The 20,707-nt window shown below is 32.6% G+C and overlaps 1 protein-coding gene across 1 annotated transcript; it reads left to right on the top strand.

The window, feature by feature from the left end:
• Positions 1-5,465: 5,465 nt before the first annotated feature.
• LOC133187420 (testis-expressed protein 264-like) lies at positions 5,466-11,375 on the top strand. The gene is made up of 4 exons (XM_061322785.1): positions 5,466-5,753; positions 6,346-6,567; positions 8,662-8,836; positions 10,448-11,375. Exons 1-4 carry the CDS (start codon positions 5,493-5,495, stop codon positions 10,795-10,797), a joined length of 1,008 nt encoding a protein of 335 aa, XP_061178769.1. The 5' UTR covers positions 5,466-5,492; the 3' UTR covers positions 10,798-11,375.
• The last annotated feature ends 9,332 nt before the right edge of the window (positions 11,376-20,707 follow it).

Raw genomic sequence — 20,707 nt, 5'->3', positions numbered from 1 at the left:
TTTCAGGCAAAACTGTTAAAGTCTTTAACATATCTATCGCAGTCTTTCATTCTTTTATTTTTGTTTTGGTCTTGTTTGTTTGGTTTCTTTGGTAACAGTATGCATATGTTTATTCTAAAATGATAAACTGTACAGTACGAGTCCACTCACTGCAACATTAATGGTAAACATTATGTTATTTATTTAACAGACTTGACATCCTACAGTTACAAATGACTCCACTGCTACGATCCTGGGTAAGAACTTATACTGTTGCCGCTACTGTGTACCTTAAGTTGAAATTCATACATGTACCAATAAATATATTTGGCCATTAAATATTCATGATATTGGTCATTTTATTAGGTTTTGTAGAATAAAACTCTGTGTATTAAAAACCTACTGAAGAAGTTTCTATTCAACATTACAAGCCTTCTTCAAAATCTAATAAAACGTTTTTGCCAAAAAAGAATAAATTGGACAACTCTGCTCAATCAGCACTTAAAATTGTATTTTAAAAAAACAATTCTGCCATTTTAAAGTGTACAAGAAGGAAAAAAATCATCACTGTGTGGTCGTTCATTTTATTTTGTATAAAAGTATGTCTACCCTTGGGTTTTATTTTTCAGTTACAGTGTATTTCATTCTGGACCATATGGATTCAAGTGAGTAATCGGCTTATTCAGAAAAGTAATAAAACTGAAAACAATCAGGTCATCTTTTCTCTCCGTGTGCTCTATCCGTGCCCGGATTCAAGATTAAATTTTACAAAACTAGAGAAACGCTCGGATTGTTCTTTACCATCCAGCCATGAATGGCGTAATGTTTTCTTTTGTGGGTAGTTAGTTGACACAGTGTGTCTCGATGGCCAAATAGTAAATAACATTTGGTTTACCAAGTCAATGTACTTAAAGAAAAACAATGTGCCTTAAGTCTTGGTACTAACATATAGCCGTACCTGGTCTCCGGATTCCCTCTTCCTTAAGGGTGCGTTCGGTTTCTTGGTGTTATCTAAAAGTTTGCGAATTCCTTTGGATGAATTGGGTAAAATAGATGTAATTTTGAGGTGGTGATCAGGTCACATCTATGACTAGTAATTGGGCGATCGAAGTTAACGGTTTAAAATGTCCCTGATCTTAGGGCTCAGTCAGCGCCATATAAGACATCAAACGGATGAAAAACTATAAGGGAGGCAGAACGCAATTTGTTGGTAATCTGAAAGCTGCTTTGCATATGGCAAGCTCTTTCACTCTTGCATGCAATCAACGTATGATGCATATAAAACAGACTGAACTGGACGATTAGAAGACCTGGCATAATAAGGTCAACTAAATGACGTCACCGTTTCAGTAACGAAGTAGTAAGTACTGTGTAAAACGAACGTGCAGTTAACGCATGAGAAACCGATAAAACAGTTTTCAAACATTAGACTAACGGACATGCGGTCGGTGTCCAAGCACGTCCGGTTTATCCATTTCACGACTTAATTGTCCAGGTGTGACTCAGGTCCAACGGGGATCCACGTAACCAGAACGGTCTTTAATTAAAGTACAGGAAAAAAGCGCATGAATTCCGTACAAAACGCATACGTACCGTACTTTAAACAGACCTACATTGTACCGTACTTTTAGCGGGCACCTGAGTCTGATGGTAACTGTTCCAACGTTTGAAAATGCTCAAAACTTTCTGCTGATTAAACTGTACTTCTCTGGACCTTCTCTGGAAATTGAACTTATTCACCGAAAAAGAGACGCACCAAAAACTTATGCAAACAGAGACGATTTGCGATATGTTTGACGCCCGTTAGCGTTATATCCGGTAATATTTGATCGAGACCTTATACGTACAATATACATAGAAATATATAATTTGGGTTTACTGTACGTGTCTCATCTGTATGTGACCATTTACTTTTGGTTGATTAATTATTTAATTAATTAATTAATTAATTAATTAATTAATTAATTAATTAATTAGAGTTTAAATCCATGAGAGAATTTTTCGCCCATATCAGGAGGTCACCTGCAAGTGTCAGCAGGTTCCGCTACATAGAATTAACATTTGATTTTTCAGATCTTTACCGAAAGACTATTGACTCTTATAACTTATGTTAAAGTCACAACCAAGTTTACATGTGCGTGTAAAATGATAATAATCCCTATAATAATGTACATGTCTTGTTATATACCTCCAATTTAGCATGGCGCCACTGAAGTTGAAGGGAATTTTTTTAATGCTTCTCAGATAAAAACTGTTTTATCCGTTTAAAGCTGCTGTTTTGTAATGTCCTTGAAGGACGAAGCTGTATAATTACCTTGTACATGTAGACTTTTATAGGTACATGTATAATGAAACATATCTACAAATATCTTAAAACTACAGGTAATCAGGGTGTTTACAGATTTTCGCTCGTTAAAAATTCCACAACGACTAGTAATCTTAATATGCAATATTATGACATCGTCCTACGCAATATAATTATGTGGAATGGAACTCCATTAGAAAACGATATTCATGTATCGTATGGTCAAAAGAATATAACATTATCATTTCTAAATCGGTGGCAATAAAAATTTCTCACATTTCTTGCATGGTATTGTTTACATATAAATAAAATGTATGGAAAACCTGTTTGTTAATAATACTTTTAAATTGCCTCTCCCTTTAAAGGAGTTCGGTAGGAATGAAGTGAAATACATTAACTGAACTTTTTTTTTTCTTCTATTTCTTATTACTAGAATTTTAATGTTATTTATTCATTTTAATTTTAAAATTTAAATTTTAAACTTTACATTTGCATAAAATTAAAGCACAGAGTGTACAACAATATACATGTACATAACGTAACCTTATGTTGACAAGGTACATGTAAATGCGTGGATGGTAAAATAAGTTATTTTTTAGGGGGGGGGGTTGGCGTTTTTGTTGTTTTTTTGGGGGGGGGGGTCATTAAATTTTATCAATATTTTAATATTTTAGTCATATTTAAATTACAAGAACTCCATGCTGGGTGCGGGTTCAGATTTTAGGAAAAATCAAAATGATAAATATACATGTATATTATAAATTAATTTTCCTCATAAGTGTACAGGTGTGAATTTGAGTGCATACACAGAATTAATGTATATGTTTTCCCATTATAACATTTGTCCTTAGTTGGACCGTCTCAAGTCGTTAGGTTAATGTAGCCCCAGGGGCATGTGATAATTGGAACAGGGGGTAAAAGTTCAGAGGAAACTTGGAAAGTGTGCCTCTACAAATGAAGTAAATGATGAAAATTTATCAACAAATGACAGATATATATTTTCTCCCAATCTTCCCTTTAGCAACACTGATTCGTCCTATTTTGGCTTATCATATCGGCTTCGTATTATTTTATACATCTAGTGCCTTTTATATGAACTTAGCACATGCAAACAGCATTAACACAAGAGTTTTTTTTTTCTTTTTTTCAGGTCGCTAAAGATGAATATCACTAGTTCTTTGATAAGAGTCCATTTAATTCATACTAAAACACTGAAAGTCAAACTCAGAGAAAATTTTGAAAATAAAAACATTCATGGCATGTTAAGTTAATCGTCCCATTACTTCTTTATCATGTTTATTTTGCTTTTAGCATTTAAACAATTATCGAGATCATTGTGAAAATCTTTAAAGAACTTTCTCATAAATTGTATAAAGACTTTTTCATAAAATTCCTTTTCTAATTTTGAATGTAAACACGCGAATTACCGACGATTATCCCCAGTCCATCTAAAAGCTTTGCGTGCAATGTAAATGCATTCTTATCATTTCGTTTTAGGTCCGTTTCAAGTCAATTCTGAAAATAATGACAACAATATGCATTTCCATTGCAACTCTACCAACCATCACGCTTCGATTATGCAAAATGCCATTAAAACATGACATGTGTCGATATGATTCCAGTGAAAGTGATAACATTCAAAGCATATACTAAAATGTGTGATTGTATTTTTATGTGTGATTTTGAAATACATGCATGCCTAACATTTTTTCAGTGACGGAATGTTCAGTATTTATGCATAACTACATTGATCTTCGGCATTGTTTATAGAATTTATCAATATATAAATTTTATACAAATTTATATTCTGTGTTCTAAATGTAAAGATAATAGAATGAGTACAATCTGGGCTTTCAGTAACAAATTAATTTCATATTGTATACATGTAATTGGTAATTAATCATTCGCATAATATCATGAATATAGGCAAACTGTATGTTAATGTCTTTGCTTTGTATCAGTTCGCCGTTCTCAAAGATATTAATTGGACTTCTCTCCTTTTAGGAAACGGTCCATATTGATCAATCTTTAAAATAGCTCACAATTATTCCATTATAAATTTCCCTATATATCACCATTTCTAATCAAAATTTCTACTTATGAAAAGTCTTAGAATAGTAAATTAAAGATCTAAGATTTACAAACAGTGTACGTGTAGTTAAGTTGACATACTTATTGTAGATATAAAGAAAAATATTTCTCAATATTACACACCAGAAATTTGAACAGGATTGTCCTATAAATTTAATCAGCGCTTGGTAAAAGAAGATCGACCATCTCACGTGTATATTTTCCCCCACACCTGCCTGATATTCAGGAGTTTCTTTCATCTGTCATCATAAACAAATTCTGCCTTCTTGTGTCACTCCCCCACATTATGGACTGCAGGAATGTGTAACAGCTGGGAGGCATGTACAGAGCATCCAAAACTGTAAATAACTCATCAGTCACACTTACTCAAGGACTCTGAAGCAAAGAAAACACGTTCTGCTTTTTTTTTTTTAATCTTTATGTATAATATTACGTTGTTGATCACGAAAAGAAAATCATCGTTACAGACAAATAAAAAAGAAAAACAATTGATATCGAACTGTGTCCAATTTAAAATTAAGAGGGAGAGAGAGTGTGGGCTAATGTAAGTTATCAACAGGGTGAAGGTGGGACTTAATCATAAATTAAATTTTTTAATAGTCTTGGTTACCAGAGAAAACTTTTAAATCAAAAATGTAATATTGTTTTTGTTGTGAAAGTGTTGCTTTTATATTATGAAATATATTTCTTTCTTATGATTCAGTATCCGAAAGTAAAAAAAATAAATAAATTTATTTATTCAATTCAATAATTTAATTTCTCCATTGAATAAAATTGCAATGTTCACAGATTTTTTATCTCAATTCAAACTGTGAAAATAACAAGTGTTGTTATCGCAGTATGAAAATAGTATCCAGAATTATATTTAACTTGAAGTCGGAAAAATTGGATATGAAATTTATGTTTCCAACTATTGAAATAAATTCCATATACACTGTACATGATCTATTTTATAAGAAAGTTGGAGTTATCCTCCCTGATGAACGAGTATTCGGCAACACTCGTTCCGTTCCGTATGGAATCGACTGATGAGAACCAGTTTATAATTCTCGGGATCTACTGGTATTTTATTATATAATCTATGATCAGTCTAGAGGGACATCGAAAAACCAAAACAATGGCTGAAATGCTGCTGATCGCTGGCATTGGAGTTTTGGGTTTATGTCTGATATTGACGTTTCTGGCATTGTTGCTATTGTCGGGCTTGTTTGAGACGATTGATGTTAAGACGGGGAAACCCCCGCTCGGAGAGGCTGTCATTGCTTACAAATTCTGTCGCGGTCCATACAAGGAATGTGGCCCCGTGTTTACTGAAGTCTGCGGACTGACCCCTCAGGGCTACAAAACCATAGGCATCTATTATGATGACCCCAGAGTGGTGAGGCTACGCATATTAAGGTTTCACATGTAGTCATAACTACATGCATAAGAGTGGATTATCATAAGATTAATATTGTAGATCCGTGTGTGACGTCATTGTCTTGCCAGATGGATTAAATCAGAATCTTACTGAATATATGAAAATGAAAGTGCAGATGTCATGATGAAATGTTAATTTATTTGTAAGGGTTGACTAGTAAATATTTTAATGAAAAAAACAAAAAAGCTGGATGAAACAACTGTATAAATTTAACCAAACCTCTGAATTAAGAACAAATCTCAAAGAACAGCACATTAATTTATCATCCACTTTACGAAAGTTGACCCACTATGTGAAATTCTGAATTTCCAGACAGTCTCAATCAAAAACTCTATTCCATTTAGCACTAAAAATATTTTTTTTTCAGTTCAAACATGTTAAATATGACTTGATTTCATACTTGCCAAAGTAATGCCTTGTATCTTCTTTATTCATTAAGATGAGGACTCTAGTGTGAGTCTACTCTAGAATATATGTATTTGTAGCCCTTTTCTGATATAAAGAATTTCAGTCAGTTGAAATCTTTGAAGAAATAATTTTTCTGTTATAGGTAGAAGCAGAGAAATTGCGTTATGTTGTTGGCTCTGTTCTCTCTGAGGATGGAACTGAAATTGATGAAGCTGTTCAGGAACAACTGCTAAAGTTTGGTTATAAAATTGCCAAGCTTCCATCTGTATCATATGCTGTCAATACCTCCTTTCCATACAGAAGCGCTCTATCCATTCTTATTGCAGTGTGGAGGGTATACCCAAGAATGAATGATTATGTACAGGTCAGGATTAATTCTCTGTAAAACTTTATTAATTTTATCAATGATTTGCATGACATGTCTCTGCAAATGCTATTTATACAGTGTAGTACATTCAACATTTAATACATCTCAAAGATACATATCCTTAAAAATTTTTCAGTGAATAAATTGTCAAAGAAGAAAAAGAGTATAAGATATTTTGAAATTGGCTTGTTTATTTGGTATTGTGGAGGAACATTTCATTGACAAGATTTTTACTTTTTACATGTATCTATCTTGAATATTATAAGAAGATGGGTGAACAAGGCTTGCAGTATGCCTATAGCTTCAGATGTTTAAAAGTCACATTCAGTTTGTGAATTTTGTATTTAGAGATAAGTTCTTATTACTGGAATTTATGAAATTATGACAAACAAAACTTTGCAAAAAATTTTCCTGGCAAAAACTATTCTGTATTATTTAAAAAAATAATATGCTATTCTTGGGGTTCGAACCATAGCAATAAAAATCCAGAGTATCATTTTTCCTCTGAGACTATCATGCTAACCACTATGCTACACAACTCCTGACATAGCATGACATTTAAATCATGTTTGTGATATGACCCTTGACTAAATGGACTTCAAGTATTTCTCAGAAATATGTGAATGCTGTGTCATAAAAGTGTATTTATAAGATATAGTGGGTCTTTGTTCCATGTTTTTGTTAACCAAAAAATGTATATTTTTTGCATTCTTTGAGGATAAATTTTCCAAAAAAAAAATGGAAGGAGACCCACTCATATGGAAAAATTGTGTTATGAGAAAATGATATTTTTTGCCCTTTTTGGTGTGTGTTAGCTGCAGAACTGTAGCTCTCTGCTTGAGAAAATTCGGACAGACAAAGCAGAGAGTAAGCGTTGTAAAAACCTTTGATTTACGCCGCCGCTTTTTTGTCGCTCGCTTCGGCTATTATTTCTTGTATTTAATGCTTTCCCCTGCTTTAAAAGTGGTATCCAATAATTATCCATATATTTTACTCCTATTCCTGACACTTTATTTACCTTTCAACGGTCTCAAACAGCCCTTTATGCTTTTGAAATGTAGGGTTAAAAAATTCCCATTCTGACGTCCATGTTATTGGGGGTTGTGCGAAAAGAAGTAATTCAAAGAACATACACTTGTCAAGAAAATGTAAATAAAAATTTCAGGAGGTTTAAATATCATGTATATTGTCTATAAAGATTACAAAACAACATGTATGTAAAAAAGAAATGAGATAAATAAAACTCGGGCGTGTTGTTTCAGGATGACACCAACGTTGACGTCGGAATGCATTTTTTAAACTGATATTACGGCCGTCTGGAACCGTTGAAAGGTAAATCGAAGGTTTTTACAACACTTGGATCTGTAGCTCTCTGCTGTGTCTGTCCGAATTTTCTCAAGCAGAGAGCTACAGTTCTGCAGCTAGTTTGGCCCGTCGTGTGTGTGTATGCTATTTCACAGACAAATAATAGTGAGCACAGCGAGCGGCGCAAAGTGCCGCTTGTCACTGCGAGCTCTAACGACAACACCTGGGCGAAGAGAAAATATCAGACTACTGCACATTCATTCAACAGAATTTTTTCCTCAGTAATTCTGGACCCACAATGCATTGCTTCTTGTTCTCACTGCTAACTTCGTTTGCGCGCTAACAACAACTAAAAATTCACAAAAAATAAACTCACCTTAATTTAATGGATATTACAAACAGATAGTAGATTAAACTTCTTTGTTAAAATTTTTGCACTTTTCAAACTTCGTTTATGGAAATGCAGCTAACATACAACGTCATGTGATGTCACAGTTTAGACGTTGCAAATGTCTCATGCGGTTTGAAGAGGCGGATCTTAAAATTAAGTGAACAATGCGCTCGCCCCAATGTTGCACCATCAACATATTTTAATCTTTGTGAGATTTTTGTACTTTCTGGAGATTTTACATAAAGTATACTTTCATGTTAGATGAAATTTCAAAGAAAATTTTTGTTATAATGAGATTTAATTTTCACTTTCATATTTGTCGCACCATAGGCATTTCACTTGCCTTGTTCGCCCATCTTCTTTCTAAACGAAATTGTAAATTTTCTAATTTTCAGGAGCGTAAGTTATGTGCTCATCCCTATTTAGAGGTGTATGATGGAGGCTTCATCTATTTCATTGCCCCTCTGGCTCGGCAGAATGAATTCTACGTCCCTGAGGTTCAGGAGGATGAGGACAGGGCCGAGGACGGAGATGATGAAGATGACAGCTCTGTAGATGAGAGTGTGTCAGGTAAGGGCACTGCAGCCAATATTGTAATATACCCCTACATACAGAGTGTTGTCCTTCTCCAGACTGAGGTGAAATCAGAGGAAATATTGTTGGGATATGCTTCAAATATATATATATATTTTTTTTAGTTATTGAATTTAACCTCTAGCCATGTTTTAAAAAAATTTCTGAAACCCCCTAGAGTATCTTTTTCTTACTTTGAGGGTATACATACATGTATGTATTTTACAATTAACAAACCCTCTGACACAAGTACTCCAAATAAACTGCATAGTAAGTGACAAAGTTCAAAGATTCTTTTCAATCTTTTCTATATCAAGAAATATCCAATTTTCTCCATTTTGTCAATACATTCTCAGAATTGGGAGAAAAAACAGATAGAAACTTTGAAAAAATATTTATTGGGAACAATATTTGATCAAGAATGGATTCCTTAGATTTAGGTACAAAAGGTTCATCATTTATGACACTATAAAGTGTTATTGTACTAAGTATTAGACAACTAAGGGGATTGATCTAGAACAGATAAAAGAGCTGTACAAATAATAAAGTTTATTTTGACAAGGGAGAAGGGGCATTGTACTGCCATGAACTTGCTTTTCATATATGATTTTGTACAGTGTAGGAGTTATCCCCCTTTAAGCAGACTACTCCATAGAATGTATACTATCTATAATATTGACACAGTTTTCATTGCACCTCTGAAATAAATGCAAGATCTAACAAATTCGATAAAGTACCGGTAATCCCTAAAAATGATAGAAATTAAACTTAATTTTTGAGTCTACCAATCAAATACCAGAAGAGCACCTGCATGAGTAAAGTGTTTTCTATTTGTCTATCATTCTAGCTGAACTTCTGTCTTTAAACAGTTTTTCAAAATACATGTACTACCCCTCTCACATTTTTGGTCAAATATCGGTAAAACTTTGTACACAGGTAGACTACATCAAGATACCTAATTTCAGATATATATGTTTTTGATGAACATTGTAGTCATGGTTTCAAAATATATAAGGATCCATTCAAGTCATTCAAAATGCTATCCTACTTATAATTTTCACTGGATTTGAATAAAACCAAGAACAAATATAGACTCTTTCAATGAACAAATATGTGTGCACTACTTTAAGTTTCTAATGTCAATGATTTTTACATTTTTACAAAAGACAGAAGGTTACATAAAAAAAAATATTAAAAATAATTTTTCTATTTATCATCTATGCAGATCTTCAAATTTCTGTCCAATCAGTAAAAAGCCTGGTTGGTGTTTACTGTATTTGTACACATTAATTTTATTCATAGATTTTTTTTTTAAATGAGCATTTTAAATGTAAAACCCATGATAAAAATATTACTGGTCCAGGTGCATTTGTGATTCAAAAAAAAGTTCAAACCAAAAGGTAAAGTCTCATCCAAAATTTCTAGTAAACCATAAGGTGTCTTAAGGGAAGTACCCATAATTGTATCTCCTATGGCAAAACAAGTGTAATAGTTTTATGCAGTTTGCTTCTGCTGACCTATCCCACTTCTTCTAGGAACATTTTTTTGTTTCTAATTTTCTTTGTGAATTGTTATTTATTTATCAATCATCTTTTTTGTCTTTCAAAGTTTCAAGGGAGACCAGTTACAGCCGCACAGCAATGGATGATGGTATGCCAATTTCTGACAGTGAAAGTGAGGCTGAGGAAGAAGGGGAGGTAATTTGTCATAGTGAAGAGATCCTCATAGGGGAGGAAACTCCACGTAAACTGTTAGAGGATGAAGGTCGTGATCAGTGCACACCAGACACTAGTGAGCCCCCCACTCTTCAGGACTCGGGCTTTAGCTCTGAACAAATGACCACCCCTCAGCTGAGTCCGCTCAAACAAGAAGACGGGGGCAAGGCTTCAGATGGCAATGATTCAGGGTCATCCTTTGAGGAAATCTCAATGGAAAATGTCCCCCCGACGATATCATAACAAAAACCTAGTGATCTAGTGCAGTATTTGTCATGTGTAAGCCTATTTATTAGTGTTAATGCATTCTTACATGATTTATCATTATGAAAATCTATAAAGAATAATTGTCTTTCAATACACACATTTTGTGACTACTTAAAATTAAGGTTTATGATTATACCTCTAGAGTATTAGATGAATTTGAAGTAACACGAACTACTATAATTTGTACATCTGTATACAGTAAAACATGGTTATAACAAAGTCCTGGGGACCTGTGAATTTATTTTGCTAAATCAGTATAGATCTAAATGTATACAGTACATGTATAAATTTGCATAAAAAATATTAAAAGTATGTAAATGTATAGGATTGAATAACAATATACATGTTTTCCTTCTTATGATTATCAGATATACTCATGGAATTATTAAATATTGAGTTAACCTTGGAGAACTAAATTTTTCTGTGTAATAAAATTTTAAATATAAATACAAAACATAATGTCAGCTCAATGTTTCAAATTTTGAGAACTGAAAAAAGTCATTAGAAAAGACGGAAATTTTGTTATTTTTAACCTTTACAGGAAAAATTGGACACAAAATTACTCATTATGTCCACAAATTTGTTGTATCAGAGTACCATAAAATTTTACAAGGAATCGTTAAGAATTTTGCTGGAGATTGCAAAAAATTTCACTATATCCATAAATTTGTTATACTTACTATAACTAACAGATTGACTGTATTCCTTTTTGTATTTATACAGCTACTAGTATATTACATTCAAAGGAAGAACAAGTGTGATTGATTTATTGTAAAGCAATACAAGTATCTAGTGAATAACAAATTGTGAGAGACACTGTAGGGATTTATTTTGGAAGGATTCTTTAGACCTGTGTACACTTTATTGATATTATTGTGATGTACATGTAATCTGCTTTCAAGTGCTTTATGTCTGTTTAGGCAATGTAATCTCTATTCCATATTTTTGTTGTAAGATAAGATAAGCTTATTGTGCATTCTTGATTCATATTAAAAAATATATAGTTTTTTTTTTCTGGGAGACATGATATTGTGACCTTGTAGACTAGTTGATTCAACATTTACATGTGTCATGCATTTGTATCTGAGGTTAAAGGCCTGTCTTAGACCTCTGGTTGTATAAAAAAGAAAAGGATATTAACCAGAACAAGTCGTGGGAAAGTGTAGTTCGTGTGCTTGTTTTAAATGGTGTCTTTATTAGATTAATCAAGATGTAAAGCTTTACTAAGTAACAACACAATTTGTGTATTGGGTTATAAGGGTAAGAGTACAGGGAGTTTCCCCTAACTTTTTAATCTGATAATCCCTAATCCCTCAATTTTCCATTCTGCTTGTCATAATTCTAGAAAGAGATAAGTCAGGATTTGTGTACAATCTCTTTAATCTTAGTCAAGTGGATTATAAGTGATGTAGAATGGAACCAAATCTTCTCAGGTGTTACATGAAAATCTATACGTATTGATACTTTGGCGGGGGGGGGGGGGGGGGGGTGAAATTCATTTCTATGAACAAGTTTAAGTATTTACGACTTTGTGCTATATATAATCACAATGTGTTGTATACATAAAATCCTCAGTCTTGCCTGCATTTCGACGCTAGCTTATCATCAATGTGTTTGTCCACCTTCCAAACTCTGGACATTTGTGACAGTATAATTGTGTATTATTTTGTATTTTATAGATGTATAAAGAATACAGTGAGACTTTTTTTGTAAAAAGCAGTTTGTTTATTGTTATTATTTTTCAGTTTGTTTTTCAGTATCACATAGTTCAGTTATATGTAGAGCTTTGTTGTCTTGTGAAAATTGTGGAGTAATTGAACAACAATGCTTTAATACATCTCAATCACAGAAAAAAGTATTGTTTCTTTACATTTTTAAAAAATAAAAATGCAACATAAATGTTGGAGTGTCTTTTTACATTTGTAGCGTTTTGGTTGTAAAGTTTCTTAAACTAAGGACAGATGATACAAACCGGAAAATGGTGCCTGAATTGGTATATATGTAACTCTTTTGGTTGTAAATGATTTCTAAATTATTAAGAAAATATACACTTTCTATGATGTTCAAAATTCTACCTTTCATTCACCCTTATAAATCTTTACATTTTTAAAAACACTTTATAGGACATCATTGTAAAATTTTGAATGAAAACATGTATCCGTTGAGATAAACTTATTCATTTTACTTAGATAAACATGACAAGTTGTTGTTTTCATTTTTTTTTAAAGTTTGTTTGTATCATCTGTACTTAATATTTTTTCTGGAAAATTTTCTACATATACAGATATATGTACAAAAAAGTGTAAGTGAATTATATGTACGTTTTATCAGCTATTGGTATCTGTTCTGAGTTTAAAATTACGAGTAATAGAAAAATGTCATGTTAAAGGGATTGTAAATATTTTTTGAAGATAAAGATACTCAAAACTCGGTTGTTAGGTAACAATACTTTTTTACTTTAGTAGAGGGGGGATACTTAGTATACATGCACCGATCTGAATTTGTAACGGTAGCTTAAACAAGCGATGAAATTTAACTCGCGACCGAACAAGATAAAGATCAGTTCCGTCATGTTTGTATGTAAAAGGTATTTAAAAACTGTGTAATTTGTTTACATTTCTAATTAGCTGTGCATTGTTTGTTAACGAGCACCTGTTTATTTCTGACACGGTAGACACGATATTTAATGAGATCTGTTGTATGGGTTCAGATCTTATCGAATTCTGAGCAAGACGGAAGATACCTAGGTAAGTTTCTTCATCTTCATGTAGGATGAAATGCATTTTGATTTAATTACATGTAATAACTTGGATCTGATTCCACTTGGATCTGTGCACCAGACCGTCAATTCCAGTGGGTCTTTCTTTATAATATACCAAGCTTCAGACCTGCCTAACCTTCCGCTTTTGGCGTAATTCTTCCGCTTTTTACCAATAAATTACGCTGTTACGCCATGAAATTTAATTTTACGCTTTTAAATATTTTTCCTAGACAACTTATTGAATTGCTAACTTGGGAGTTAAAGTAAAGGCTTTCCTAAATAAAAACGAGAAGAAGATAATTAATACTAATTAATAGAGGGTTTCGGTTCTTCACGATATGATTATTTAACATACAAACAACATATGTAATATACTTTGTAATAATGCCATTTAAACGGGTTGCATGCCAAAATTATGAAAAAAAACTTTTGAATGAAATGTGCAATAAGTCAGTTTAATTTTCAATTCCGTTTATTCTTACATTGCTTAGAACAACATAGAAACAAGTAAATGTAAGTAAATCAAAAACGAAATAGCGCAATAATGTAGAATTTGTATTAACATGCAAATGAATTATGTGATTTTCTATAAATTTTCCAAAAGTTCATTAGGCATGTAAGTTAAATAAGTTTGATATAACTGCATTTAGGATACCAGTTATTCCACATATGGACTTTTTGTCAATAAATGATTTGAAAACGGAACATTCATGCTTGCTTTGTTCAATGATGTACAATTACAGGTTTATTTAGACATTATAGTATCATTGCAAAACATCAAACTAGAGAAACATAAAAGATTACGCCTTTACCTCTGAAATTCCGCCAAAACGAGTATTGAAATTACACCCTCGCAATGAAAAGGGTAGGCAGATCTGAAGCTTGCACAAATAATAAAAGCAAAATTTCCCAGAAAGGGGGGGGGGGGGGAGAGAGAATGAATAATGGACATTTTTTTTAAAAAAAGAGAAAGGGGAGTTCGAATACGAAGTCTGCAAGAAAAAAATCATGAATCGGTTAATGTAAACGTTTATTATAAAGCGTAAAACTTTGCAAAGTATCGTGTGTGGCAGGGTTTTGAAAAGAGAAACAAACATTTGTTTTATCAAATTTTTATCGTCGTATTTAAATCGCTGATTAAAGTATATAAGAAATTGTTACCTTACAGTTTGATACGACTCGGAAGATCTGATATATTCTCTCTCTCTCTATCTCTATTTTCCCAAGAAATTATAATTCTGCCATATCTATTGTTAACCAACTTTGAATTGTGTGATTTTAATTAAACTCCAAGCAAACAATAGATTTAGAACGCGTGTACGTTACTCCAGGTTCTAATTTATTTATGTATTATTTCATTTCTTCATTGTTTTAAAGTTTTGGGGTATAATGTTTTACCACTGATGACTTGGCGGATGCAGACGGGCGGGCGTCCCATTGATTTCGGAATGATAACTCTTTATGATCTGAGTTCATATTTCACAAGGAGGTGAAAGGTCAAGGGCATGATGGCATGAGGATGAAAAAATATCTCAATCTTGATCTGCTTGTTTGATTTTTCTCTCAATGAATATTATAAATAGTTTACATATTGTATTAGTTGCAAAATTTGTTCCAATATTTGAAGATTAATGCCATCTTCAACATTAAATTATTTTCTTAGTCTTTGTTTAAATGAACACGAGAACATTTTAGCCCAGTTGAAATTTTTAATAGTACACTTTATTTTTTGTGGAGAATATGATTATCGTTTAGTTAAACGTACTTGTAAGATTAATATAATAACTTAATAATATAATTTAGTGTATAAAAAATTCTATTCATATAACTATTTGGACAATTGCTAAGGGAGAAAATAGCTATAAATATCAGAGGGAACAAAATCAAGTTTTACTAACATCTTATTTTACAACATTGTTAAGATACTCAGTAATCAAACAAAGCCTACAAAAACAGAACAGATATAGCTACTCATTGACAATTTTACGTAGCTACAAATAATACATGTACAATTTTTTTTGTTTACTTTGTTTCTTCCATTAGAATAAAAGTTTGAGAATTTATAAAGTTCAATAAAAAAAATTTAGAGAACCACATTATTTTCTCATATATGAGATTAATATATACAAGAAAAATATTCAGTGTCTAGTTTTTGAAATCGAAGGTCCATCTACTGAAATCAATTCTATTCAAAATGCATGCATTTATTTCCTTTGCTGATACCAATTCAAATATACAAAATTATGTCTACAACTCTATTTTTGAAAGTTTAGAGGACATATAATATTAAAGTCATTTATAGACCTTGGCGGATCTAGAAGTGTTCGGAGCCACCCACGCCCCCTGCGCCCCTGGATTTTTAGAATTTTTATATTTATATAATAAATTAACAAGAAATGACCCCCCCCCCCCCCCACACACACACACCTTCCCAGGAAACACGGACTCCTCGTAAATTTATAAGAAGAGTAAATCATTATTCAATTCTTAATTTTCTTTATGCCCTACAATGTATGGTACATCAGACGTTAAGACACATACATGTACAAAATGAACTATAAAATAGATTATATAATAATGAGTGTAGACTTGCTGCATTATATACATATAAGACTATAAATTCTTTTTGTGTTTTATGAATTTTATACTAGTATCTGTTTGCATACAGAATATATACTACAAGCTATTAAGTAAATCTTATCTTCCTTGTAAATCGTCCCAGGCACTTAAGACATTTCTTTAACATTTTGTGCACTTAAGAACTGTATAAAAATAAAGTGAAACTCATCTTCTAGACATCTCTAAAGTCACAAAATAAACATAATTTGTTAGAAAAAGAGGAAATCAGCTTATCCATGAGAAGTGTTTACTTTCACCCCCACCCCTACCTTCATAAAATTTTTTTTTAGTGAGTATCGATTGGCCCATATATATACAGTGTACATAACACGTATTAAACGAAATTTAGATAGAATTTTATGAATATTGGTAAATGAGTCGCTCAATTACTTGCTGTTTGAAAGATATTTTCTGGAGTAAAACGTTTAAGTTAGACCTACAGAAAGTCATGGATCGATTATATCTACTAGAATATATGTATATTGTCTTTGTTTTGCGCTTTAAATTTTAAGTGCTGTTTGGTTGGGTAACCTATATTCTAAGTTAAATTGCATATGTGAGGATATGTAGAGAAGGTCCACACAGGGTTTTTTTTTCAATCAGAGAAATTTGGGAGTTAACGAGATTAATTATTATCAATTTATTTATAATTCGAATATCTCAATGTATATTTTTTTTCTATTGTTATCAAACATGTTAGTAAAATAACTATCTTTTTTTGGAATTTCGTTATCTGTCTAACAATACATGTATAGGTTTAATGATATTCCCGAATTCAAAATACGAACAATAAAATTTAGTCATCTTCACATCAGAATATAGTGAATTCATTAAAAGAATGTATTTTTAAGTATATCGAATTAAAGAAAATGTAAAATTATTAACATCTTTACAACCTTTTAGCTCACCTGAGCCCAAGACTCACGTGAGCTTTTTCTGTTCAAAGGGTGTCTGGCGTCCGCCTGTACGTCCGTCGTCTGTTTTGTGTGCCTGTCGTCTGTCATATGTCACATTTTCATTTTTCTCTCTCTATAAGTACTGGATCAATAGCAACCAAACTTGCTACAAAGATCGAATCCTTTGTTCAAATAAGAGCCATACCCTTTTCAAGAGGAGATAACAGATAAACAAAAAAGTAGTGGTATCTTTTAAAAGTCTTCTTCTCGGGAATTTCTTGTCCAAAGAGTAGATTTTGGAAACCCTTAGCTAGCGAAGATGGGGTAAAACAGCAGGGCAGTAATATTGATATGCAAGCATTTTCAGTTAGTGCAGATAAATCATACATATAACCCCTGGAGGTAGAGTTGGGGCAATAAGAGATCAAAGTTTAACATGAGAATACAGGAAAAAAAAAATTTTCCATAACAGATATGCATGCATCTCGAGGTAGTGCAGGTTCAATTGTTCATGTCATGTCCCCTGGGATCAGGATGAGTCCACAAAAGGGTATCAATGCATTACATTAAAATATATACTGGTATAAGAAATTAATTTTAAAAATCTTTTCGAGAGTACATGAAGCAGGACCACATTTAATTTCATTACATTGCATTTATTATATTTCCTAGTTGTTTGGATTTTTTTTTCCAAATCATAGACACTGGGATTACAGTACGGCTAAAATCAGAGTTAAAATAATATTTATATAGAGGATAAAACAATTAAATTGAAATCTTCCTTCTCCAGAACAGCAAAGTCATGTATTGAAGCATTCCTATCATGTGTGGATTCAAGTCTGATTAATAGTATGTCATGATTCCGTGGGGTTATTGTGGGGCCAAAATATTAATTAAGAGGGGAATTATCTTTCTCTGAAAAAAAACCCCAGCAGGCCCAAGATACTCAGGTGAGTATTGTGGCCCATGGGCCTCTTGTTTAATGGTCTTAGAGAATTTGATTTGAATTTTAAAACTCTTGTCCTGTAAATATGTGCGAACTTTGGGGTCTGGAATTTGTATGTTTTTTTTTTCTCCCAGTAGGCCTCTAAATTAATTGCTAAAGTAATATGATTCAGCGTATTCAAGATCCTTAGAACTTATGCAATGCTGCAAATATCAAATATACGTGTCGATTTTCAAAATGCGTCGGTTTGCAAATCGTGTGACATCTTGCTGAATGTTTTCTGTGTGAGGTATGAATTAGAGACTCTCTGGTACGTTCTGATTGTACCTTTTTAAAAAATGTGTAAGAAACGCCTTATATTTGATTTTGAATTCTTGATATACAAAAAATTGATATTATTAATATTACAAACTGTTCTCATTTTAGTCTTTCAGTCAATATTTTTCAAAACGATTGTCTCATTTCATACAAAAATATTAAGTGTTATAGATGAAAAAGATTTTTTTAAATATATCTATAGAGAATAAAGTGTATATATGCCTGCAGGTTTTGATATACATGTGTGGTACCCTGATCGTTGGTATCATTCAATGAATAATCCTTTAAATACATAGAAAAGTAAGAACTCTGTTTAAGTGATGTTATCAGTCTGAAGTCTATTCATCTTCGTCACGTAGAACTAGTTTGCAACTTATCCATTTTTACCCCAAAGCAAAAAATATAATTACTGCAATCTAAAGCCTAGATGAAAAGATGTGGTTAAAAACAGTTTTAATTTTCATTTAAATGTATTCCAATTGCGCCTGATTTTGAAATCGATTGCTCCCAGATGTGGGACAAAAATCTCGAAGTCCGACATTGTTCTCGGACGATGATTGACAGACAGCCCCCGCATTTGATGTTATATATATTTATTGACATACGAGATAATTTCAACCCCAATGTGTTTGTTTATTCGTTAGATTCTTCACAACTGATCTCAGATATTTAACCTTATCTCAAAATGATAACATCGGCCAGTTTTCAAAGGATCTAAGTATATGAAATTTAATTTTGTCCCAGAAATTTGTAGACCATTCTTGTTTTCATTATTTGATAGGAAAATTTGTCTTGGTCAGATTACTTAAATCGTGGGGTGTATCTGAAATCTTAATACCACTTGACTCTCTGAAGGAAAATATTTCAACTATGTCTTAGATCCAAATCTAAATTTGACATTTTGGAAGCCATATATTCTTTAATTCTGGCGGCGTATTTTACAGCTCTGTTCAAAAACGGACTTCTTTCTTTGTTTTAAAGGTAAATTAAGAAACAGTTTAATATAAGATATTCTAGGTCCTGGGTTAGTGTTTTTCAATGATGTAGAACACGAGTGTAAATTAATGACCGATTTTATTTTTTAGGAAATATAAATCTTTATTGATTATACCGTTAATGACGAGAGTCATTTAGGTGACATATTGTTATCTGTTTCCGTCCGTCCTCGTTTGTTGTTCGTAAATATTTGAACACTTCAACGTCTTCTTTGAAATCGCTGAATAAATTTCAACCATGCAGCTTTTTCAATTAGAATTTGTGTATGAAAGAAAACAAAAAGTGTGAATTTTTTGGTCCTCACCTCTTCGGCTTATGAGCCCAAAATCATAAAATGTCATGCAATCTTCAAAATTATTTTCTATATACTCCTGGACTTTTGCAGGCAAAGTGATTGCGTAGTTACGATAAGCAGTCAGTCCACGCCGAAATTGTGAAATTAATAGTCCTCGGGTTAAAAGGAGAGGGAGGGCTAAATTTGGCCATGTATTGAAATTCAATGTTCGTAATGATTTTTTTCTTGTCTACTGGCCATCTTGCAGGTATCCTCTTTTCAGGATCATTTGTGCCTCTCCATGAATACTGGGAGTTGGAATCAGGTCCCATTTTGAAGTGCATTACATATTTTTGTTCTTTTTAATCTGTATTTTCTGTTCCTTGGTTCCTGGGGTGCGTTCAACAGCGTAGCTGCTACGTAGACTCTACGTAAAGCTACGCTCTTGAACGGAGAGCTAGACTAGCCGCTACGTAGGGAGAGCTAGCATAAATATTTAATGCTAAGTACCAAATCCAAGATGGCCTCCTTAATTACAACTTCGCAGCACATATGATTTTAGCTAGGTTAGCTGTCCGTTCAATAGAGATAGATATCTACAACATAGCTGCTAGGTTAGCCACTACGATCTTGAAGGCAGTCCTGCAGTGCAAAACTGGTCATATACTAAAAATGCATCTATACTGTATATATCTAAATATATTTCACTCTGTAGCATATAGCTTATGTATTTTGATAATAAACGAGAAGTCCTATACCAATAATGTTAAACCCATTGAGGGCACAAATGGATAAAGAATTCTAGTCCTAGGGAGGGCAGAGATGGTTGTATGTTGAGAAACCAATGAAGCCTGGATGACCGTCAAAATCTATGGAACTTGCAAGAATAATAATTGGTCCTGTAACCGAATTTTTTTCCATACAATATACGCCAATGATGATTTGAATATATGTGCATAATCATCTGCAAAATGTAGGCCATCTCAAATGTGTCAATGTATCTCTCATTCAATGGGGTATAGTATTAAAAATTAAATATACGTATTTTTTTCTCTTTAGACAAGCCATAGACCAAG

Source organism: Saccostrea echinata, unplaced genomic scaffold (assembly GCF_033153115.1).
Source record: "Saccostrea echinata isolate AGI-Se365-2 ecotype Australia unplaced genomic scaffold, CSIRO_AGI_Sech_v1 ptg000015l, whole genome shotgun sequence".
Taxonomy (NCBI): Eukaryota; Metazoa; Mollusca; class Bivalvia; order Ostreida; family Ostreidae; genus Saccostrea; species Saccostrea echinata.
The sequence above is the reverse complement of the archived record's forward strand: the minus strand, read 5'-3'. Positions and strand labels throughout refer to the sequence as shown.

What these genes read in the sequence shown, in the direction of transcription:
- LOC133187420 (XM_061322785.1), top strand. Translation starts at nt 5,493, where the DNA reads ATGGCTGAAATGCTGCTGATCGCTGGCATTGGAGTTTTGGGTTTATGT. An exon ending in ATTATGATGACCCCAGAGTG is followed by an intron (nt 5,754 to 6,345) that starts GTGAGGCTACGC and finishes TTTCTGTTATAG; the next exon opens with GTAGAAGCAGAGAAATTGCG. An exon ending in TGTAGATGAGAGTGTGTCAG is followed by an intron (nt 8,837 to 10,447) that starts GTAAGGGCACTG and finishes TGTCTTTCAAAG; the next exon opens with TTTCAAGGGAGACCAGTTAC.